The following is a 25,316-nucleotide window of genomic DNA, read 5'->3' as shown; positions in this document are numbered from 1 at the left end:
ACAAGGAAGCGCGTTTTAAACAAACCACTTCAGTCAAACAACTTGCGAAACTTTTCTTTTAATTATAACCACACAGTGAGCATCAAGTGAGGCAACTGAGATCTCCACTCATTTACCGGTTTATTTTTTGGCTGAGAAGTGACACGATCACTGATCTCCACTAGAGGGCTGGATTATGGCGCACTGAACGTCACCGGAAGTAAGTGGCCTCGTCCCAGACTTCAGTTTCAGTTTTTGTTTTCCACTTAGCATTTCTTCTTTTCGCCGTTCTCGTCTCTTTCCACGACAATGCCTACCTGTTGTGCCGTCAACTGCCCGAGGAGACCAGCAAAGTCTTCAGGAAAGACGTTTCAAAAATAAGGGTTCAGTTTCCATTGATGGCCGCCATTGGAAACTGAACCTCCAGGTATAGTGCCTAGGCACTATACTCCAGGGAAATAACTAGAACAATAAGAATGGGATGGAGCGCATATGGCAGGCTCTCTCAGGTCGTGAATGGCAGTTTACCAATATCCCTCAACAGAAAAGTATACAACAGCTATATCTTACCGGTACTCACCTATGGGGCAGAAACGCAGCGAGCTATGGAAAGAAAAATGATAGGTGCAACGTTAAGAGGTCGTAAGTGGGCGGAGTGGGTGAGGGAAGAAACGCAGGTTAATGACATCCTAGTCGAAATCAAGAGGAAGAAATGGGTTTGGGCAGGGCATGTAATGCGAAGACAAGATAATTGATTCCAAAAGAAGGCAAGTGTAGCATGGGATGGTAGAAAGTTAGGTGGGCGGATGCGATTAAGAAGTCTGCGGGGATACGGTGGCCGCAACTGACAAAGGACAGGGTTAATTGGAGAGGCATTGCAGAGCATGGCCATGCAGAGGCATTTGCCCACTTTGCCCAGCAGTGGTCGTAGTCAGGCTGCTGCTGCTGATGATGATAATGATGATGATGATGCATCTCACTGGGACGACACTAGCAGACGACAGGACGTAGCAACACACAGCAAGTACGGAGCCGCGCAGCTCTGTGTCGTCCCGTTGTGCTAGCGTCCTAGCATCGCCTACTCTGCTCTTTACTGTGATGCACGTTCCCGTGCATCACGTTGCAATGACCATTTTACCGAATTATGTTTACACTGAACCGGAGCGAGGGCGAGGCTACTACATGATGAGGTGTCGATCGACGGTGTTCCGTTAATTGGTTCCCATTAGCACCTCCAAAAGGTATGGTACTGCTCTTTCGACGGAGTGTATCATGTACTGTTTCGTACTGTAGCAAATTATGCCTGAATGGGCTTTTATTCGTGATGCTTGGTGCAGTTGACTTCTAACAGCGCTTGCCCCGCGCTTTGCAGCATTCGTCTTTCTCGCCAGTCGTTTTTCTCGCGCTGTGCATCTGACACGGGGCTGTGCTTTGGAGTTAGGTTAAAAGCATGTATCGAAGGTAAATGACACCCTAAAGCGATAAATATCACCAGCCATCGATGAGGAGAGTCATATCGTCCGGCACCAACTAGAAATTGAAACTCTTCGAGTGTCAGGATTTCCGCGCCATCATTCGCCTTTCCTCTGCTACATGAAAGCCTCATCGACATTCCACTACTTCTCCTTTACGCTCGGAAGACAATAACCAGATAAGAACATAGTGTTTAATGCACGTACCCCTTTGCCGCTGGAGGGTGAGACCTGCATGCCTGTTATCTTCGGTTTCTCTGGAGTTACAGGGTTCCTCAAACAACACATTTGTCGCGTTGAGCTTGCTTATTCCTTTTATGTTACAGTAGACTTTACACGAGAACAACGCGAAAAGCTGAGGACGGAGGGGGCGAAAGTCGCGACTCTTTGCATTGAAATAAATAATAATAATAATAATAATAATAATAATAATAATAATAATAATAATAATAATAATAATAATAGTAATAATAATAATAATAATAATAATATCTTTTATTGCACATAGTAAATACAGAATAAAGAAACGGGCCTGTCAAAGCCTCTAGTGGCTTGAGGGACTAGGCCCGGCAAAGTCGGCAGGCGGACGTGCAATACAAACATGAAATATGAGCATAATATTAGCACAACATATCAAAACAATAACACGAAATGAGTAGTGATAAAGGTGTAACAGTTCAGGTAAGTGACATCAACAAGAGATAAAAATAAACTGCAAGAGCCAACGTTAACACAATAGTAATTTAACACTTCGTGCCTGATCATGAAAATTTAGACAAATAAGAACCGTGTTACAATGACTGAACCATGATTTTTAATGCTTTTTTTTGATGTTGCGGAAAGCACCTCCTCTGGCAAATCATTAAAAATTTGGGGAACATAAACACAGCGTTTGGCTTCCCCATACCTTGTTGAGGAGCGCGGTACCTTAAAACGAATGGTACTACGTAGGCTTCGGGAAGCTACATGATGCACTTTGAAATTGCTGTCCCAGAAATGCCGTACCACTACAGTCTGTAGAAAGAGCGTTCGAAAGCATGGAAGACCAAGGGCTGTGAAAATGTTATCGGATACAGAAAAGGGGGCGTTATATGCTATACACTCTAAGAAAAAAAGGTGTGATCTTAGTCTTTTTGGGGGGTAAAACACTTGTCGCTGAGCTGACACCTTTTTGGGGTAAGGTTACGCTGTTTCTTGGAGACTAAGTATTTATGCTCTCGCACATAGAGTAATGTTACGCTCTAATAGCCTAAACTTGCACTGACATAAGAAGAGTAACTTTAAACCAGTTAGGTATAACATTACGCCTTTCTAAAAGGGGTAAATGTTAGCCTGAGGAAAGCATAAACATATCCTAGCATGCAAGGTGCAAGTTTGCACCTTTAGTAGGTAAATTTATGCTATGTATAGAAGTGCAAAGTTACTTTGTCAAAGACTAAACTTATACCGTCATAAACAGAGCAAAGTTTGCACCCCTGTGGTGCATGCTTATACCCTTACATGGTGGATAAAGTTACCCTTCTAGTGGTACAAAGTAATGCCCTACTGCAAAGGGTATCTATGCACTACTCGGTGGTGTATTTATACTGTCCACACGAGAGCATTATTACCCTTCTGTAGCGTAAACCTGCCCACTGGATGCAGAACTAAAGTTGACCCATATGGTAGAAGCCCGAGTCTTTCTGGAAGTGCAGGCAGTGTCAAAATGTTGCGACGAATCTTTCATGTGAGATGGTCTGTGTCATTGTGTGTTCAGGTGCAGGTACTACTGCAGAATGTACACAAAGAATTCATAAACGAATTGGAGAAAGAAACATACCGTCATATTTATTTTGTCACATGCTACACCATATTACAGCAATGACCCTGGCAGTCTTCTTCATACAGGTGGAGGCAGTATGTACCATGTATTTGACCTGCACAGAGAAGAAAACATATAATGAATTTTGCAACCACAAAGCTCAGACGACGTGACCATGGGCTTAGTTAATTCAGGTATAAAAGTGTAAACCACACAAAAGGCAGGGATAAAGGGCAATGCATGAAAACAATGCCACAAGTGCAGGCTTCTGTTTATTAATGAGAACCAAAATCAGAAAAGATATGCAGGAAAAACAAAACATGTCCTAAATGGCAGCTACTTAATCGCTCACATATGCTGACATTATCACAAGCACACTGGATTCTCAGGAAAAATCCAGAATATTGTGCCCAGCTGCACGGTCAGGCTGTAGGCATCCCGGATGCCAGACTAAGAAGAGGGTCATATCAAGAAACAGAAAAACATGTGCATGAAATGGAAGCTACTAAAAGGTGATAAAATGAAATGCCGTTTAACAAACCCTTCCCTCCATTCTCGTGTTTTTATTTCTCTCTATCTAGAGTGGTTAAGGTTTCATGCAGCCCTTGCTAACAATATGTCTCTGGTCTCTGATGCCATTATATGTTTTGTTGCCCATACAGTGAATTTTCTTCCTAAAAGGGAAGTGTAGGTGATTATCTGAGCATCAATGAGTGATACTTCCAATTGTAATTTTCCCTGCATATATTACCTGTGAATTCATTTCCGATTAGCAAACAGCAGGAAGCTTGTGCCTGTGATGGCATTTCTGGGTGCATTGCATTGTCACAGCCTTTCGATACAGTTTAAATACCCGGTGAAAGGCCTATACACTATAAATCTTAGTCTACCACTCCTGGAAAACAAGGAAAAGCTTTCGGCTAAATGTGAAATAATAGCAAGGGCAACTTACACATCTAAAGAGTTATCTCCATGCATGAGGTAACATCATACCAAAAAAATTATTTGGACCACATTATAATAAAGATACTTTTTGTTCACGTTCATAGCCTGTTTCACACTACACCTCTACATTATGCCTGTGCAAAAAGCTTTGGTTATGGACTGGCCTTCACTGACAGACTACATTAACTACACAAGCAGCATAGAACAGTCTCCTTCTAAAGCACTATTTTTGCTTGAGGAAATTACAAAGCTCGTCTTTTTATTTAGACAGTGCTGCTTCATCCAATGCTTGCAGCATATGCAGCAGCAGTAATTCTCATGAATTACATTTTGCTGGCACAACAGAATGTTGTGTTACCTTTACACATCTTTTCAGATGCTTAGCATAATGAAATTGTAAACACTGACTGACAGCATGCAAGAATGGCTATTAAACCAGTTGCCTTCCATATCTGCTTTCACATGCAGGGCACGTGAGCTTAGTTAAATTTTAAGTTCACTCCAATGTGAAATAGAACAAATATGGGTTCACGTGAGTTATTGGAAATTATTCACATCAGTGAACAGCACCTTCCTACTCAAAAAGAAAGTGTGAACAGTGCAAAGAAGATGAACAGCCTCACATAGCTTCATATCACATTAAGCTCTACATGCATAAACGACGGTGCTAGTCATATTAGCTTGGTAGCATGCCACCCTGCCAAGCATTACCATAACTCTGCCTCATTTTTTTCTGACTTCTCCAGCAACATGAATTGTAGGCAGCGCCTCTCAAACTAATTCAATATGAAATCTTTGCTGAAGTCCAGCCTACTTTTGCAGAAAAAAAACTGGATTTATACTTCATGCCATAAAAAGTGGTCACAATTATTCAAACCATTATTCAGAAATTCTTTCGGAACTAAGTCCTCGAAAACATTGAAAAGCTCTAAAATCTCTGTAATAGAATGGCTGCAGCTGCGCAACATAGCATACTATGTTCACGGATGGACATCAAGTGATGATGAACTTGCAACAATGTCCCAATTACATAAAAACATACATACCACACACGTCTAGTCCCGGCCACTCGTACGGTTTTGAAGAATCCAGGCTGAACTTCGGTGCTAGGAGTGATAATGGTTGTGCACCTTTGCATCCCTCCTTCTCCCAGGTGCACTGCAATAGAGATGTCATTTATAGCGTTAGTGTAATGGTTAGTGATAACTTATATGTTCATTAAACCACGTAATGGCAGCACACATGCTCAAAAAACGACAGGAATAGTTTGAAAACGAGAAACAACTTTTTGTTCCAAACTTTATCTATTACAGCACTTGCCACATATTTATCACAGGCATAATTGACGCAGTGCACTGGCATAATAAGCCTAGACAAACTTCTACAGCACAATGGCCTATTACCAGTGAATTGTCACTAAGTGCCTAACATAATTAACATATCTTCTAACAGCCACTGCAGAAAAAAGAAAGAACTATACTGTTACTGCTTACGAGATTGACAGTATTCATTACAGAATTTTTTTTTCGTTGACAGATTACCGCAGTGCAACCAAAATCCTTATTGTTCTAAACAGAAAAGCTTAGATACTAGCGTATTCTTCTATTCAACCTCTTAGAGCAACATCAAACCTAAAGTTTCACTCTTTCATAAGAGAATACAAGAGCACAAAAAGAGGTGACATAGACTGTACGCTTTTGTGAGCTAATGTTTGGCCACCAACTAGCCCTGACCCTGACTTTTTCACTAATAAAAAGAACTAAACAAGTTCACTTTTCTCTATTAGTTCTCAGCCTGAGTGAAGAGCCAGTTACATATCAACTTAACACCATTAGCAAGCGCATCTTGCCATTCGAATGCAGTAAAACTGCTGGCATGATAAGTCACATTCTGGGTTAGCAAAAATATTGCAAGGTGTAAGCGAAAACGGCCGCATGCCTGGAAGCGCAGAGCACAAATGAGCTGCTAATTTCTTGCCTATGAATAAATAAATTTCACGTTTACTGTTTTATCGCTTGCTTGCTACTCCGTGGTAAAGAAAAAAAAAATTGACGCCGTCCATTCGCAAAAAAAAAAAAGCGGCCTGGCAGAAGGAGTTGCCTTGCAGCGCTAAAATTATAAAGGGATTATTGTGCAATAAGAATCACATACAGTGCTGCAGTAGATGTGAGCACTGCGCGCAGTACGTGCCACAGAAGCGCGCACACTAATTTACTCGCCCCTTTCTGAACGGAGACTGCGGTTTGGACTTACCTTACTGAATGGTCGTGAGCAGGGACAAATACTTGGCGTTGAAGAGACGACCGGCAATGTTCTTTCGCACGGCAGACGAAGGATCAGAGCCTGCAGCGAAAGAAAGCATGAGAAAGACGCCTGCAGATTGCGCCGCTGCGATCGTGTGTTGCACACGATAGGCTCCCTCCGGCCGCACGCGACCGGCTCAAAACAAGAAATAGCAACAAGCAGCGGCTCGCGCACACAATCCATGATAAAAAATCTGTATTGAACACACCATAACTTGATGGCAGGAAACAACCCGTATGACCAAACGAAAATGTCACTTACTTGTACGGTTGAAATTGGGCGCAAAGAATCCGTACGATGAGGGCGCCGCGACGATCTGGCGTGCGCTGTTTCTTTCAGACGTTCACTCTTTCGCGAAGATGTCGCCCACTGCAGCATCACACATCGATGAAGCTTGCACGATGAAGTAATCGCTGAACAGAACCTAAACGCACAGAGGCCCGTACTAAAAGATGAAAAGAGGAATGCGCGTCGCGACTTGCACGCACGGCACCCAGGCGCGGTAAACAGCGGCTTCGTCTTCGACTCTACGCGAGCGGCCAATCCAAATAGACAGGCACGTGACCTGAAGAGGGAGAAGGGAGAAACTACAACCCATCGCCAGCCATCGCTTCCAAAGCTTCCAAAGAGGAGGTTTTCCTTCCTCCATGCTTCGTGCCTTTCTTTCGTTCCGCCGGACCCCGTGCTTCCCCTCTTTTCCTTTTCTCCGCTGACTAAAAGAACGTCTGCGTTCCCAGTAGTGTCCCAAGGTCAAGCTGCCCGCGTGCGGGGCAACAACCTTTGGTCTTTGCAATGTGCTGGTAGTTTATTATTTTTGCATGCGCCTCTCTGCCCTTGTGGCACGTATTTTTCCGCGCTTTCGGCGTGCGCACAACTCTTCGTTTATCGGAGACAACGAGCGCGGCGAGACTCGCCTTGTCAGTGCTTGCAGTATCCCTTTGAAGCTTTTTACGCAGCCAGCTATTACGCAGTATGAATTACGCAGATGCTGCCGTAAATGTGTGGCGTATGCAACAGAATAGTTTTCAGAGCAGCTGCAGCTTAAAGTTACGAGCATCATTCGGAAGTTCTCGTACTACCGCGTACAGGAGCTACTGCGAAATATATATCAATAAACTGCCCTTCCTGTACTTCTAAAACCGATGTAAATGCTGCAGCATTATTGATTCAATGTCATTCTGTCGTAGGCTACAACAACAACAACAATGTCAGGTACAGTAACAGTTTTAAATACTGATATTGCCGCGTGATATTGCTGCGAGAAATTTCAACTTTCTTTTGTGGGGCCGCACGTGTGAGGAGAATCCGAAGAAAGCAAAAAAAAGACCGCTCTGTTCAAAAATAGTTTAACTCAATCGAAATAGATACAGCTGTAGAGATATGGATTTAATAAAGCCGCATCGAGTGATCAGAAGCGTCAGGCAAACAAAGGGGATTCACAACATTTGAACATTTGAGGAAGATGGCGCAGAAGAGGGCTTCAAACGACAGTCGACCACTGCTGATGCAGCAGTTCTCACCTCTCATCGTTCCAGTGTTCGCGAAGTTCTCAAAATATTTTCAAAATGGGTCAACAGAGCAGAAATGGAACACTGCCAGCGCTATGCCAGCAAGCATCCGTTAAGACGCTTCAACCGACTGGTTATTCGGGCGATTCCGTCTATTTACGCGCTTTCATTTTATTCTATATAGGCAGTTGCCACCGCTGAATTTATGCTTTTGTTAAAGATTGGTTCGTCAGTGCGATACAATGTGTCCTTTAGCTCAGTTTTATTTGTGCATACAAGACAAAAGTCTCAGTCATCCGAAGCAACTTACGATGATGAAGGAAAACCTGCCGGTTTATACGCCCTAGTTTCATTTATTTTCGAGCTTGGGTCTTCGGGCTGCGTCTATCTAGTGCAATGTACTGTTTAGTGCTTATCATTAGCCTCTAAAAGAAAGAGTTATTTCCTGACGCATGAACCATTCCATAAGAATTCACAATGCACTGCCGCAATATAAGCGCCTTGATTACTGTTTCCTCTGGCTCCCGGTTTGTTGCGGAATTCGATGCTTCCATAGCGCTACAGTTCGAAAAAAAAAAGATGGAGGCAGTCAACTTCATTTCTGACTATCAGTACTATCTGACTGCATTAAAGCTGCGCGGAACAACCTAAAAGCTAACAGTTACGTACACGTACACTGAGTTTAAGCTAATTTCTGCTCTTGTAGGCGTGCAGCACAATTTCATACGCAAGAGAAGTTCGAATAGACTTAAATCGCTTTGGTCGCCTCGCTCCCTGTTTATCAATTTAAAATAAGCTGAAATTGAATTGCTTCTATGTGAAACACTTGTATGCGCCAAAACATGATCAGGAAATGCAGCTATCTCGAAAACTGATTACTATGGGCTTCGCTATCTTGTGCCGAGAGAAAGGATCCGTACACTTGTTGGATAGGAAACGTAGAAATGTCTTTTACGCTGCATTGAGGTGATCTCATAGTAGACCAGCAAAAGTGCGACTCTGAGGCCTGGCTCGTGTCTTGGTAAAAGTGCTCTAAACAAAAAAGTACCTATATATATGGAATGGTCAGGCCACGTTCACAACTCAGTTCAGATGCAGAATTATTCCTTCCCTAGTTTCTTTCATTTTGGTTTTTCAGCGTTGTCAGTATTAGTGGTGAAGATCACGCGGTTATCAGCGAGTAGGGCTCTTTTTTGTTGTTGAAATGGAGCAGAAATATGAGAGTGCAATTTATTCGGGATTTGCGTGACATTGCATCTTCAGCTAACATAAAATTACTGCGTCAACAATCTCGCTCGTTCGTCTGATTTTGATTTATTAACTTGTATGCATATTAACCTGAACCCTTTCTGTTATTCGTCTGTTATTTGCTCAGGAACATGTGCCACAACGAGGGGTTATTCGAAAAGTGGTGCACGTTATTCGAAATTGTACGGAGGGAATTAACCGCCCTGGTATTTATCGTACGCTATTAGAAAATGAAGAACAGCGCTGACTAATAGAGCTTACGCTGGCTGTGAAGCAAAACTGTTCCTTTTAAAGCTTTTATTACCGCTTTAATAAAAGCGTAACCACAAGCCGAAATTATAAGCGCAATAATTTTTATGCCTCTGGTGTGTTGAAGCGCTAAACTGTTGATTTCGTTCAGAGCTGCGATTGGTCAGAGGAGTAACACAGCACCGATCATGCCGTCTGTCTTTGCTGACTTACTTCTTTTTAAAATGATATCCAATCATGAGTATGAAAGCACATGCACCGAATATTAGTGATTATTTTAGGTCGTTAGCAACCAAGAGCATGTTTGCATGCGTGATGGTTGTCGTGGCTGATCGCGGCCAATGCACCTTTTTTCAGTAACGTTCTGTGCATCCGCCAAGCCGCCTCCAGGCGGAGATGGGCAGAAGACCGCTGTACGTGTTCTTCGAAGAAATAGCTTGTGGTCCCTTGAAGAAGCGAGGAGGCGCGGTCAGTGTCGCCAGCGCGGGTGAAAGGATCAATGCAGTGGGGGAGCGTGAGCCAGCGTAGCTTTTAACTATTGTCCTCAAAATAACCCCGCCACCCCGCTTTCGGGAGAGGGCCATCTTCGAGAGGGAGGGGAGGCGGTGAGGGCTGCATACTTTGCTGTACAGCGTCTTCGCGCAGAGGGAACACAGCTGGTTTGAAGAGTAAAAAAGGGGGTAAGTTTTCTGAAAGAGACTAACGGCCTCCACCACCTCGACACGGGTGTAATGATGCACTCTGCAAAGTGCATCGTTAGTCCATGCGCCTTCAGATAGCATAAGTCGTGAAGATACACCCTTCTTACACCCTTTTTTCTTAGAGTGTATTTGTCAGTATGTTTCTTAATAAAGTGTCAACTCTGTTTTGCCATCTGGCTGAGCAAAAAGTAAAAGTAGTAATTCCATATCGGAGAATGCTGTACACCAGAGCATGCGCAATATTTTTTTTGATGTGAAAAGGAACGATTGATTTTATATGGAAAAACAACCAGGCTGCGCTCCTTAGCTTATCGCAGACGTGTGATAGCTGGCTGTGCCAAGACATATCACTATCGAAGAAGACTCCCAAGTATTTTACCGAATTCACATAGGTGAGCGGCACGCACCGACAGGGAAAACAGTTGTGAATATTGCCGCGTCTACAACAATAGCCGCTCGGCGGCTGTTGGGCACGCAGCTCGTGCGCCACGCGGTTCGCTGCTGAAGAAGACGAAGCTCGACGTTCCATCCTGGCCGTCTCGGTGTGCGCTGGCATCATCTCGGTGTTGGCGTTCCTCTGCCGGCTGGACGCGGCGCTACCTGTACCAACTGCTACGTGACACTGGTGGAGGTGCGGGCTCGACGTCCCATGTCCAACACCTCTTCAGGCAGCCGCTCATCGAGTCCCGACCAGCTACCCCTTGTCTGCACGCCCGTTCACCGCAGCAGCCGCCGCCTCCTGGGACTGGTCCCAGAGTTTGGTCTCCTCCCAAAAGAGGCACGCACTCATCGACCTGGTGAGCATACCACCATGGCTCAGGCTAGCGCTTCACATTTGACGCTCCAGCAACCCCGCGTGCCAGCCAGCTTCCATGGCGTCACTTTCGAAGACGTTGAAGACTGGCTTGACCAGTTTGAGCGGGTTGCCGATTTCAACCAATGGAGCCCTGCGCAGAAGCTGCGGAACGTGTATTTCGCCCTCGAAGACGGAGCCAAGATTTGGTTCGAAAACAGGGAGGCCGATCTCCAAAGCTGGGATACCTTCCGCCAGCAGGTCCGGGACACCTTTGCTAGCACGGACCGCCGGGATCGTGCGCGGCGCCTCCTGGACGCTCGCGTCCAAAAGCCTAATGAGACCGTTGCCATGTTCGCCGAGGACGTGACCCGTCTTTGTCGGCGCGCTGACCCAGATATGGCGGAATCCGCGAAGCTCCGCCACCTGATGCAAGGTGTGAAGGACCAACTCTTCGCTGGTTTGGTCCGGAATCCCCCGCAGACGGTAGCCGACTTCATCAAAGAGGCGACCGCCATTGAGCGGGCCTTGCATCAACGCTGCCGCCGAAATGACTCCTTGTGCGGAGAGCCAAGCGCGAGTGCGGCTTCTTTCAGCGTGTCCAGCGACAATGCGTCGCTGCGTGAGCTCATACGCGCTGTGGTCCGTGAAGAGCTGCAGAAACTGACCCTTGCCTCGTCTGACCCGACGGCTGCGGCTCTTACCGAGGTTGTGCGCGACGAGATTCGTCAAGCATTTTCACCGCCTCCTCCAGTCATGCCGGAGCCACGCCCCATGAGCTACGCCGCGGCTCTCCGTTCCGAGTTGCCACCTGTGCAACGCTTGCCGTACCACCCGCCGCCGCCAACCGCTCCGCCACCGTCATTCTACCAGCGGCCTCAGCGAGGACCTGCCATGCGTCCACCGGCCCGGAAGGCGGCTGTTTGGCGCACTTCTGATCAGCAGCCGCTCTGTTACCATTGCGGGGAAGCCGGCCACCTGTATCGCCGTTGCCCATACCGTGAAATCGGCCTCCGGGGTTTCCCACGTGACGCTCCTTGTCCCCGTTTCGGTGAGCGACCCCACGAAATAGAGGAGTACCTTGCTGCCCATGACACCACCTCTAACCGCCGACCCCGATCTCCGTCTCCCGCACGCGTCACGTCGCCCAGCCGCCAGGCTTTCTCAGATGGACTGCGGGGCCGGTCTCCAAGCCCGCGCCGGGGAAACTGAAAGCGGCGACCTCAGGGGGGAAGGTTGCTGACAGCGGATATAACGAAGACCCCCGAACGCCGCCGGAGCGCGATGCCGAGATCCCGATGCCGCCGCAGCACAATTCTGTGAACCCGAGTTTCCCTGACACCGATGCAGTTAGCGCCGACCTCCGCATTCACATTGACGGGCACCCAGTGACTGCTTTAGTCGATACAGGCGCGGACTTTTCGATTATAAGCAAGCACCTCGCGGATCGCCTCAGCAAGGTAAAGACAGCCTGGGATGGACCTCAAATTCGTACTGCTGGGGGTCACCTCATGACGCCTGTCGGAAGATGCACTGCTCGAGTCACCATTGCCAATTCTGCTTTTGTTGGCACTTTTGTTGTTCTGCCGCACTGCTGCAAAGACCTGATCCTCGGAATGGACTTCTTGCGTGAGCATGGTGCCATCATAAACCTTCCTGATCGTCTGGTAACATTTTCGACCCCTGGAACGATTCCAATCGACACCGAACCACGCAGAGTGGCCCTGCGCATAATCGACGCCGATGTGACCGTCCCTCCGCGATCCTGTGCCCTCGTTACCGTCATTTGTGACGACCTGTGCAGTGCTGACGGCGTAGCAGAACAGAACACTGCGCTTGTACTCTCTCATGGGGTCTGCATCGCCAGAGGTATCGTCACGCTACGGAACGGCCTGGCAGATGTCCTTCTAACGAATTTCGGGACCGAACGGCAACACATCGCCAAAGGCACTGCGGTCGCATACTTCGAGGGCATCGCCGAAATTAACGACTGCCTTGCCCTCCAGAGCGAAACATCCAATTCTTGCACACCTCAGCTGATCCTCGACGTGAACCCAGGCTTACCCCCAGCCGATAGGGAGAGCCTAGTCGGCCTACTGCATCAGTTCGAAGACTGTTTCTCGTCTACGTCGGCAGTCAAACAGACGCCTCTCGCTAAGCACCGCATCATTACGGACTGCAGTACCCGACCAATTCGGCAAAACCCATACCGTGTTTCACTGCGGGAGCGTGACGCCATAGCTGAACAAGTCAAAGAGATGCTGCAGGATGGTGTTATTCAGCCGTCGAGGAGCCCGTGGGCTTCACCTGTGGTTTTGGTTAAGAAGAAGGATGGTAGTCTGCGATTTTGCGTTGACTACCGGAAGCTTAACCAGGTTACCAAGAAAGACGTCTACCCGTTACCACGCATTGACGACTCTCTTGACCGGCTGCGGCACGCGCGCTACTTTTCTTCGCTGGACTTAAAAAGTGGTTACTGGCAAATCGAAGTTGACGAGCGGGATCGCGAGAAGACGGCGTTCGTGACGCCGGATGGCCTTTATGAGTTCAAGGTCCTTCCTTTCGGTTTGTGTTCAGCTCCAGCAACATTTCAGAGAATGATGGACGCTGTTTTGTCGGGCCTGGAATGGCAGACGTGCTTGGTATACCTGGACGACGTTGTTGTATTTTCGCCAACGTTCGAAGAACACCTCCAGCGCCTCTTGACCGTGCTACAGGCTATACGATCTGCCGGCCTGACGTTGAAGCCCGAGAAATGCCACTTTGGTTATGAGGAGCTCCTTTTCCTGGGCCATGTCGTCAGCCATCGTGGAGTCCAGCCGGATCCTGCTAAAACAGCTGCCGTCGCCAATTTTCCCACTCCTTCGGACATGAAAACGGTCCGGCGTTTTTTGGGCCTTTGCGCGTATTACCGGCGGTTCATTGCCAACTTTTCCCGACTTGCTGCACCGTTGACGCATCTTACAAGAGAGGACGTCCCATTCACGTGGACAGAACAGCAGCAGCAGGCATTTGATGAATTACGGCGACGGTTGCAAACCACGCCTGTCCTTGGTCATTTCGATTCTCGTGCGGAGACTCTCGTCCACACAGATGCCAGCAACGTGGGTCTCGGTGCTGTACTCGTCCAGTGGCAGGACGGCGCTGAGCGCGTAATAGCATACGCCAGCCGCACTCTGTCTCGTGCCGAATCTAATTATTCCACGACCGAAAAAGAATGCCTTGCCGTGGTATGGGCTGTGACAAAATTTCGACCTTACCTGTACGGCCGACATTTTCAAGTTGTAACCGACCACCACTCTCTCTGCTGGTTGACGAACTTACGGGATCCCTCTGGCCGCCTTGCGCGTTGGAGCTTACGCCTTCAGGAGTTTGACATGTCCATCGTCTATAAATCAGGGCGCCAGCACAACGATGCGGACTGCTTGTCCAGATATCCAGTCGAGGCTGCGCGCGACGACGACGAACCGGACTTTCCTCTCATCGCAGCCGTAGACGCAGCGACTATTTCCAGTCAGCAACGTGAGGACCCGGCGCTGAAACCTCTCATCGACTTCCTGGAAGCACGTACCGAGGAGGTTCCCCAGCCCTTCGCAAGAACCCAGTCCTCCTTTTGTCTGCGCAACAACGTGCTGTACAAAGCCAACTTTTCTCCAACCGGAAGCGACTACCTCCTCGTCGTTCCAGCGAATCTCCGTGAAGAAATCTTGCAGGCGTGTCACGACGAGCCCACCGCAGGTCACCTCGGCTACGCCCGCACTCTGGCTCGGATCAAAAAGAGCTATTACTGGCCTAAGCTTGCGGCGACTGTACGACACTATGTGTGCACGTGCCGTAATTGTCAACGACGAAAAACACCCCCTGTCAAGCCAGCTGGACTTTTACATCCCGTTCAAGTGCCCAGACTCCCGTTTGAGCAAGTTGGCATGGACCTTCTCGGCCCTTTTCCAACTTCATCTTCGGGAAACCGGTGGATTATCGTCGCTACTGATTACCTTACGCGCTACGCTGAAACCAAGGCCCTCCAGCGCGGCACAGCAGCCGAGGCTGCGAAATTTTTCGTGGAACGCATCGTCCTCCGGCATGGCGCTCCAGCACTAATTATCACGGATAGAGGCACCGCTTTCACTGCCAAACTCTTGGAATCCCTCATGCGGCTGAGTGGCACTACTCACAGGAAAACAACCGCCTACCATCCCCAGACGAATGGCCTGACCGAGCGCCTCAACAAAACTCTCGTCGACATGCTGTCCATGTATGTTGACGTTGAGCATCGATCTTGGGACAATATCCTGCCATATATTACTTTCGCGTATAACACGGCTCAACAGGAAACCACGCGGAGGACGCCCTTCTGTCTGTTGTACGGCCGCGAAGTGTCGACAATGTTGGAAGCAATGCTGCCCCATGATGGCCGCGACCCCGACGTTGGCGCCGAGGAGTTCACGCTTCGCGCAGAAGAAGCTCGACAACTTGCAAGAGTGCGCATCCTGAATCAACAAGACCGTGACGCCCGACGTTACAACCGCCGCCACAGACTGATGACGTTCGCCCCGGACGACAAAGTGTGGGTATGGACCCCCATTCGACGCCGTGGCCTTTCCGAAAAACTGCTCAAGCAGTATTTCGGCCCCTACCGAGTTCTCCGTCAGCTAAGCGACGTAACCTATGAAGTCCTCCCTGATGGGGCTTCCCGGACTACTCGCCGTCAGCAGAGACCAGAGATTGTTCATGTAGTGCGGATGAAGCCCTATTTTTCGCGAGACACTCAGTGACTCAGTGCTGTGCGTTACTCTGTTTTTTTTTTGTTTCTTTCTCCCTATTTTCTTCTTAAAGCATCGGGCCGATGCTCTTTCCGAGAGGGAGGGTAATGCCGCGTCTACAACAATAGCCGCTCGGCGGCTGTTGGGCACGCAGCTCGTGCGCCACGCGGTTCGCTGCTGAAGAAGACGAAGCTCGACGTTCCATCCTGGCCGTCTCGGTGTGCGCTGGCATCATCTCGGTGTTGGCGTTCCTCTGCCGGCTGGACGCGGCGCTACCTGTACCAACTGCTACGTGACAATATGTAGAAAAACCGGCGCATCTATAGCTGGTAGTTTTAATGGGGATCTGAAGCAAACGAGTTTTCTTTTTACCGGGTTAACTTCCAAACAGTTGTTAGTGAACCAAGTTATTGTTTTGTGTATGTTATTCTGGAGATTAGTAATGGCCGTGTTGTAAGAAAAGTGTTTGGAAAGCAGAACAGTGTCGTCGGCGTATTGAAATATTAGACCTTTGGAAATTACTTCGGATAAGTCATTAACAAACAGATTGAACAGGAGGGGTGATAATATGGAGCCCTGCGGAACTGCGGCCTGCAATGGAAGTTTGCTACTTACATTTGTCATCCCGTCTAACACGACAACTTGTGATCGACCGGAAAGATAATGCTTGAGCACATCGTAAAACGGACCTCTGAAACCCATGGAGTGCAGTTTTTCTAATAAAATGCCGTGATGAACTGTTTCAAAAGCTTTTGAAATGTCTCAAATAAAGCAGCACTGAACAAATTTTGATCGAAAGCTGAGAAAAGTTCATCTGAGAATTCTTCCAGAAGAGCTACAGTACCACGACCAGGAATGAAACCAAACTGACGGGTTGACAAAATAGAAAATTTTTCAACAAAGGATGACATGGATCTCAAAAGAAATTTTTCGATTATGTGGGAAAGTATAGGCAAGATCGAGATGGGTCGATAGTTTTTCATGTCGTCTTTCTGTCCTCCTTTAAATAACGGCTTAACTACAGCAGTTTTAAGTTCATCTGGAAAAAACGCTGTGTGTAGAAAACCGTTCAGCATGTAAATCAGGACATCAGACAATGCCTCGAAATTCCTTTGGAGCAAATCTGCTGACAAGCCGTCAATACCAGGAGGTTTATTTCGCTTGAAGCTGAAGATTATATCATGTAGGTCTTGTTTCGTAATGCTGGCTAGAAAAGCGGACGCAGAGTTTGATTCTTTCAACGTGCATTGGTATGTCCGACTGGAAGATGCTTTCTCTGAGGACAGCGCAAAAAAACGATTAAAGCTATCAGCGACTTCGATGCAATCTCCCGGAAAGAATGAAAGCGGGGAGGTACTTGCGGGATTTTTACCACGAAGATGGTTTATCAGTGACCACGTTTTAGCAGCATTCCTTGACGACTGGCGAAATTTTTGAAAAAAGTACTGGCGCTCCGTGGACCTTAGTAGAGCGACCACCCTGTTTCTTGCGGCTTTATATTCCAGTCGTAAGGCTTGATTTTTTGGTACACGTTTGCATCGTCTCCAGAGTGTGTCTCTGTATGAAATGGCACGCATTACGTCAGCGGTCAACCAGTTATAATCTCTTCGGCGCTTTTTTATTACGACACGTTTAGAATTGCCCTCAAACTTTCTTATTTGGTCGCAGAAGATACTATAGACCTTCTCTGGCGAATTAGCCTCAGTTATGGCTAACCAATTAAAACTGCTGATCAAGCTAAGACTTTGTGGTCATCTATAGTGATATAAATGAGGTTTTTTGGAACAGCGCTTCGTGAAGCATTTGATAAAGGAAAAGAAGGAGACGAACGACAAGCAACCAGATAGTGATCCGCGAAGCGCTGTGAAATAACACAGGAGGCAAAGGAATAGTTAGGAGCACGGAAGACAATGTGATCAATACATGAACTAGTTAGACGACCGTTAACCATTTCCTCACGAGTGGGAACTGTTGTCGTATTTATTAAACCACATGAGGACAGGAGAGACAAGTAATCGGAAACGGTGCCCATTGCAGGGCACAATGTGTTTATGTTTAAGTCGCCCACCAAACATATCTCTTCCACGGAATTCCAGAGGTTCAATATTTCCTCGAGCTCTAACAAAAATCGGGTGATACTAGAGCACGGTGGCCGATATAAAGCTAACAAATTTACACACCGGGCACCGCAAGTTATCTTCAGCGCTAAACATTCCGCATGCGCGAAGTTCACGTCCAGTGATGAAACATCAAATTTATCACTTACGAAGATAGCGATTCCACCGCCTCGGCGATGAGGCCTTGTCACAAAACGACTCTGATAGCCTGGCACTGAAAATGTGCGCAAGCAAGCATCTGAAGTATTGGTTTCTGTCAGCACGAATACATCGATGAAACCTATTCCTGACGTAGCGACAAGCTTGAATTCTTCCCAGTATTTGCGAAGGCTCCTGATATTGGTAGTTACAACAGTGAAATCATTGTCAACGCTCACACCAAAAGTGCCCTTGAACGACTGAAAGTCTGGAAGCTGGTGGCACGTGTCAGCCATGATAGCTACACAATGTTATCCAAGTCTGCTTGTCTGATTATTCGAAGAAGGGACGATCCTTCATTCTTTCTCACAAAAATTTTGCCACGCTTCACCCAAGCAAACTTGTACTCCATTTGCTTTGCTCTTTTCCTAGCTCGCCAGAATAAGTCACGGTTTATTCTTGTCAGGTTTTCGTTCAAATATATCTTTTCAAGCGAACCAGCTTCGGAAAGTTGTAGAAGCTTTCCTAATAATAATAATAATAATAATAATAATAATAATAATAATAATAATAATAATATTAATAATAATAATAATAATAATAATAATAGTCACACCGTAAAACAGCGCGCTTACACGGGACGAAGAAAGAAGACACGCACACACACAGCGCTGAACTTACAACTGCATGGTTTATTGCATTGCTCGCAATAAATACCGGAAAGGAAAACAAAAAACAACCAAAGGAAGGCGGGGAGATATCCTCCTGTCGCATCATGTCGTCAAAGGTTATTCAAGATATTTAATCTCTTTTCTTGTCAGTGCCATCGATGGAGTGCTAACGCATGACGCGCCTTTCCTGTCTATGATGAATGCTTCATACAGGGTGTTTCACCTAAGACTTTCTGCAATTTTTAAAGATAAGCTATTTGAATTAGATGCGCGCTTTTTCTGCCATAGCATTGTCAGTGGTGTAGTACATCATAATGCAGCCAAGACGTGCTAACTAGCAGGCTTGTTAACCAATATTTAATAGTTAGCTTTTAAACTATTACCGTTCGGCTCCTTAATTATTGAGAGGCATGTAGCCCTCCGTAAGTGATGTCCATATCCGTTTTTATAATTTCGAGAACGCGATTATCCTCGGCGCTGTGGCCCAACAAATTTTGGCTATTTCGACGAGTTACGTGCACTGGAGAGGTTGCTTTGCCTGCAAGCTTCTCAAACCGCATGTATTTTGGCGCGATGTAGGCGAAATTTGTTGGGCCACAGCGCCGCGGATAATCGCTCATGATGTAAAAAATAGCGCACAGGGAAAAGGATTATCCGCTTTGCGGATAATCGCGTTCTCGAAATTCCAAAAACGGATATGGACATCACTTACGGAGGGCTACATGCCTCTCAATAATTAAGGAGCCCAACGGTAATAGTTTAGAAGCTAACTATTAAATATTGGTTAACAAGCCTGCTAGTTAGCACGTCTTGGCTGCATTATGATGTACTACACCACTGACAATGCTATGCCAGAAAAAGCGCGCATCTAATTCAAATAGCTTATTTTTAAAAATTGCAGAAAGTCTTAGGTGAAACACCCTGTATAGTTCACGTTTGTGCTGATGATTGTACCGCCTCAAAATCTGGCTTCGTCCAAGGTTAGGTGTGCAATGACAGGCAGATACGTGTTTTGCCAGCGTGCTGCCGTATCCCGTGCGGATGTTAATGGCGTGCTCTCGTAGACGGTCGTTTATGCAGCGTCCACTTTGGCCCACATAAGATGCGCCGCATGACAGCGGTATCTCGTAGATTATCTCCGTGTCACAGGTGGTGAACATTTTTTCATGTTTCTTACTGCACCGCGCTGGTTTTGGGGCATCTTCATTCACCATTCTGCAAAGCATATTGAGCTTTCTGGGTGCGGTTAGGACCAAGTTCACTCCAGCACGCCCTACTATCTTCTTCAACGAGTGGCTGATCCCGTGCAGATACGGCATAACAGCCATCTTCTCTCTTTCTTTGCGTGGCCTCATCGGGAGGCTAGATAGGCGGAGATCCTTCAGGAGCTCTCCCGATGAGGCCACGCAAAGAAAGAGAGAAGATGGCTGTTATGCCGTATCTGCACGGGATCAGCCACTCGTTGAAGAAGATAGTAGGGCGTGCTGGAGTGAACTTGGTCCTAACCGCACCCAGAAAGCTCAATATGCTTTGCAGAATGGTGAATGAAGATGCCCCAAAACCAGCGCGGTGCAGTAAGAAACATGAAAAAATGTTCACCACCTGTGACACGGAGATAATCTACGAGATACCTCTGTCATGCGGCGCATCTTATGTGGGCCAAAGTGGACGCTGCATAAACGACCATCTACGAGAGCACGCCATTAACATCCGCACGGGATACGGCAGCACGCTGGCAAAACACGTATCTGCCTGTCATTGCACACCTAACCTTGGACGAAGCCAGATTTTGAGGCGGTACAATCATCAGCACAAACGTGAACTATATGAAGCATTCATCATAGACAGGAAAGGCGCGTCATGCGTTAGCACTCCATCGATGGCACTGACAAGAAAAGAGATTAAATATCTTGAATAATCTTTGACGACATGATGCGACAGGAGGATATCTCCTCGCCTTCCTTTGGTTGTTTTTTGCTTTCCTTTCCGGTATTTATTGCGAGCAATGCAATAAACCATGCAGTTGTAAGTTCAGCGCTGTGTGTGTGCGTGTCTTCTTTCTTCGTCCCGTGTAAGCGCGCTGTTTTACGGTGTGATCATGTACCAACTGGCCCGGCAACTATCCTTAATAATAATAATAATAATAATAATAACAACAACAACAACAACAACAACAACAACAACAACAACAACAACAACAACAACAACAACAACAACAACAACAACAACAACAATAATAATAATAATAATAATAATAATAATAATAATAATAATAATAATAATAATAATAATAATAATAATAATAATAATAATTATTATTATTATTATTATTATTATTACAAGCCTACTGGATATGATGGAATACCATTAAACATTCTTCGCAGGAACTTTAATGTGCTGTCAGAAATTCTCCTTTGCATACTGAATGGTTTTTTGGAGGGTGACAAAATTCCAGAACGCCTGAAAACTGCAGTTGTTTTACCCCTATACAAGTCAGGACAAAAAGATAAGATTGAAAACTACCGGCCAATTTCTGTCTTACCTGTAATTGCCCAGGTCTTAGAAAAGTTTCTTTTTCGCACTATGTCTTCTTTTCTTAACAAATTTTCGGTTCTGAGTGATCGCCAGTTTGGCTTTGTCGTTGGTCGTGGTACTGTTGCCCTGCCGGAGGAATTCTCGGATGAATTGTTTTCAGCGTTTGATCAGAATCTTTTCAGTTGTGCTCTTTTCTTAGATTTAGCGAAATCATTTGACTACCTGAACCATCAAACCTTGCTAAGCAAGCTGTTTTCGTCAGGTTTCCGTGTGCCTTTTTACCACATTCTCGAAAACTACCTCAGCAATCGTTATCAAGTGGTGGCAACCGATGATAAGAGCATTTTCAGTTGTAAGTTGCCGCTGAATGCGGGTGTTCCTCAGGGGTCAATTTTATCTCCATTGTTGTTTAATATTTTTGTCAATAACTTCCCTTTGGCCATTTCCAAATGTTTGGTGTTCCAATATGCTGATGACACAGTGTTACTGGCAAAGCATCTATCCTACAAAATGGCCTCTGGTTTGTTGCAAAATGACATTTACAATGCCATGCGCTGGTTTGCGGAGAATGGAATTGCTGTCAACGTCCAAAAAACACAGCTTGTCTGTTTTCGTTCCCCACTAAAGACAACTGTTATTAACATTCCTATTTACTTACATACTTCAAACTGTATTTCTTGTAAATGTTCACCTATTGATTATGTGGAATGTGTTAGGTATCTAGGAGTGTCTTTTGACAGTAGCTTAACCTGGCATCACCACTTGTCTAATGTGCGTTCTAAATTGAGGTTAGTGGGCATGGTTGTTGTTTAATATCAAAAGTTTTGTGCCTTTATCTGTAAAAAAATCAATTGTTAATGCTTTGGCGTACAGTGTATTAAGATATGGTATTACTATTTTTGGCTATTGCTCGGACCGCTGGATTTGCAGGATACACTGCATTTTAAAGAATATCCTGAAAAACGTAGCTTATAACACTCCTACTTTGTCAGCTGAAAATATCTTCCGTGAAATAGGGCTCCCAAACTTCAAATCTTTGTTCATTGATACAGTTGTGCTTAAGCATTACTGGTCCAGTGAATTTAAACAGGAATATACCCGGACGAGACATCTCACGAAACATAACCGGTACATTGTTCCTTGTTCAAACACGAGGTATGGTGCGGCCAGGCGTTGCGCTTATGTGCCGGCTACTTTTAACAAATTGCCAGATGAAACCTTCACGGCTAGTTCCAGAGGCAAACTTCGAGAATTATTGCAGAATGAATGGTAGAGTTTCTGGTTTAGTGCAATCTGTTTCGTTTTGTCTGACTCTGATTTTGCGCCTTTATGCTCCTTTCAGTTTTGTTTTGTATGGACTCACTAATTTTTAGTATGCTCTTTTTCATCTTTATTGTTTTGGTTTTTTCTTTGTCTATGTACGCATTTTCACGCTTTTCAGTCACTATGTATTTTTTTTTAGGCACGGTCCTACAAGCCATCTAAAGGCTTAGACCGGCCTGTCTCGCCTGTAGTGCTATTGAAGGTGACAAAATAAACTATTATTATTATTATTATTGCAAAGAGTCGCGACTTTCGCCCCCTCCGTCCTCAGCTTTTCGCGTTGTTCTCGTGTAAAGTCTACTGTAACATAAAAGGAATAAGCAAGCTCAACGCTACAAATGTGTCGCGTTGAGCTTGCTATAATAATAATAATAATAATAATAATAATAATAATAATAATAATAATAATAATAATAATAATAATAATGTTTATTGCCACTTTGTAGCTAATACAATAAGGTTCAGGCCCGTCAAAGCCAACAAGAGGCTTGAGTGACTGGGCCCGGCAGTTACACCCAAACGAGAGCAAAAAAAAAAAACAAACAAAAATTGGAAAACACAGGTTAACAGCACAAGTATTCAGAAATTCAACTCTAAACCAAGAGTATACGTCAAAATAAAAATAAAAATAAATGAAATAACGAACATTTTAAGCATAACTTCACTAACAGAAGAATACCAAGATCAACACAGGGCTTTCAGATGCATCTTCAGGTCACGCATAGAAGTTACAGCAAAAATTTCATCCGGTAATTCATTAAAGATTTCAGGTACATAAGCACAGCGCCTTGCTTTTCCGTATCTAGTTACACTGCGCGGTACATAATAACGAATTGTTTTCCTTAATTTCCGTTTAGGAGTATTAATAATTAAAAAGTCTGAATTCCAAAAATGGCGCTGAACAACTGTCTGCACAAAAAGAGAATGAAATGACGGAAGACCTAGGAACTGAAAGACGTCCGTGCCGGATGGCATGTGAATATTGTACACAATGCTCTTCAACATGTTTTTTAGTATACTATCAATACGACCAAGGGCGTCCGCAGAATTTTTTGCAGGGGGGGGGCCCCATTGGTTGTTGGCGCCGGAGGGGGGGGGGGGTATGTTCGTAGCAAAAAGGCACTATTTGCGGAGTAAATTTATTTATTTATATACAAATATACAAACACGCAACGACAGTCACTCAGTCAGTCTTCCTTGAACAGAAACTGTAGACGCCTCGGATTTTTCTGGGCGAATTGCGTGATGACACTGGTGATAAATTCATTTCTGTGCTTCATTACACGCTCTCGGTGCACACTCATCATACAAAGGCCGTCCAGTCTGTCGTTTGTCATCGTTGAGCGTAGCCACGTTTTCACTCTCCTCATTGTACTGAAGGAGCGTTCGACCGTACAGGTAGTAACTGGCAAAGCCAGAGCCACCTCAATGGCTTTTGCAACACCAGGGAAGAATGTCTTGGCCTGATGTAGAAGCTCGCAGTAAGTTATTTCTGATGGGTCCCCAGTTTTGTTGCACCACATCTCGTACCAAGAGATGGCCTCTTCCTTGAAGTTGTCGATGCCGTAAAAGCACTGGAGTTCTTCGGCGAGAACAGCGAACTCAACACGGCTCAAGTGCTTCATTTTTGATGGATGCAGCTGGAGAAGTTTGAAGCTCCTCTCATTGCTTTCAGAAAAGCGCCGAGCTAAAGAAGCAGTGAGGGAGTCCAAGTACGGCACATATATTGCCACACGGTAGTATTCCTCTGGCGACTGAATCCCGTAGTTGTCTCGGTGGGCCTGACGAGAGACTTGTCTTGGTACAGATATCACCACATTTAAGTGATTGGCTGCCTCCCTTGCTGCATTCATGATGTTAGAGAACTCCTCTACAGCGTTTGTCCGGTGGCCGCGAAAAATACGTTGTAGCTCAGTGATGTGGCCATGCACAGAATGGAAGTCCATGGATACACCTTGCAGAATGTTCGTAGCTGGTTCGAGCCGAGCGCTGTACTTCGCTACAATATGCAAGCAGACGATGAAAGATGAGCTTGTTGTTGCGCAGTAGAGGATGTGAGCTCGTTGTCTAGTTGCAGCGTTCGAGCATGATTCCGTGGACGCGAGCTGCTCGAGTGCTTCGACTATGGCCACGTAATGCTGAGAGAAGATCCTAATAGACTTGTACTTTGCAGACCATCTTGTCTCACACAGCATCGGAATGTTGGGCACCAATTTTCTCCGGAGCACGCTCTCGCGGAAGAAGTTTATGGTTTGTTTGATTATCCCAATTGTGTTTCGAATTTCAGAGACGTCGTTCAAATCGTTGATGACGAGATTTAGTTTGTGACTTGCACAGTGGAAAAATAGTGCCTTCGGGAACTGTTTTTGTATAATTTTGTTCACTCCAGCTTCTTTTCCAGCCATTGTAGAGCATCCATCGTACCCCTGTCCAACGAGGTTCGAAAGAATCAGTCCGACATTCGTCAAAAGCTTCAAGATTGCCGCGGCGATGCAAGCGGAGTTTAATTGCTCCAGCTCTACAAATCCCAAAAACTGCTCTCGAACGCACACTTCGACTTCCGCCTTGTCAATAAAGCGAACGCCTATAGACATCTGCTCTTTTCCTGAAATATCTGCAGTTTCGTCAGCAAGAACGGAAAAAGCAAACGCTTTGTTAGTTTCGGTAACTATCTGCTCTCTCAGGATGTCGCCACAGATTCATGGGCGTCCGGAGGGGGGGGGGGGGGGGGGGGGCAAGGGGGGGCGGCTGCACCCCCCTGGAAAATCA

General features: G+C 45.9%; 1 protein-coding gene across 1 annotated transcript; it reads right to left on the bottom strand.

Annotated features, from left to right (window-relative positions):
• Nucleotides 1-3,252: 3,252 nt before the first annotated feature.
• On the bottom strand, nt 3,253-7,114 carry LOC149341819 (uncharacterized). Its single transcript, XM_089544034.1, has 4 exons — nt 6,763-7,114; nt 6,451-6,540; nt 5,244-5,355; nt 3,253-3,367 (listed from the first exon to the last, which is right to left on the bottom strand). The coding sequence occupies exons 1-4, from the start codon at nt 6,877-6,879 to the stop codon at nt 3,294-3,296; spliced, it is 393 nt and encodes a 130-aa protein (XP_089400160.1). The 5' UTR covers nt 6,880-7,114; the 3' UTR covers nt 3,253-3,293.
• Nucleotides 7,115-25,316: the final 18,202 nt, after the last annotated feature.

Source organism: Amblyomma mixtum, chromosome 5 (genome assembly GCF_055824585.1).
Source record: "Amblyomma mixtum isolate Tamu chromosome 5, ASM5582458v1, whole genome shotgun sequence".
NCBI lineage: Eukaryota > Metazoa > Arthropoda > Arachnida > Ixodida > Ixodidae > Amblyomma > Amblyomma mixtum.
Note: the sequence above shows the minus strand (reverse complement) of the source record. Positions and strands in the feature narration are given on the sequence as shown.

Bases quoted from the DNA above. Each gene is read 5' to 3' on its own strand.
- LOC149341819 (XM_089544034.1), bottom strand. From the start codon at position 6,879: ATGCTGCAGTGGGCGACATCTTCGCGAAAGAGTGAACGTCTGAAAGAA. The intron at 6,541-6,762 runs GTAAGTGACATT...CTTTCGCTGCAG, and splicing joins GCCCAATTTCAACCGTACAA to GCTCTGATCCTTCGTCTGCC. The intron at 3,368-5,243 runs GTATGTATGTTT...TTCTCTGTGCAG, and splicing joins GCCGGGACTAGACGTGTGTG to GTCAAATACATGGTACATAC.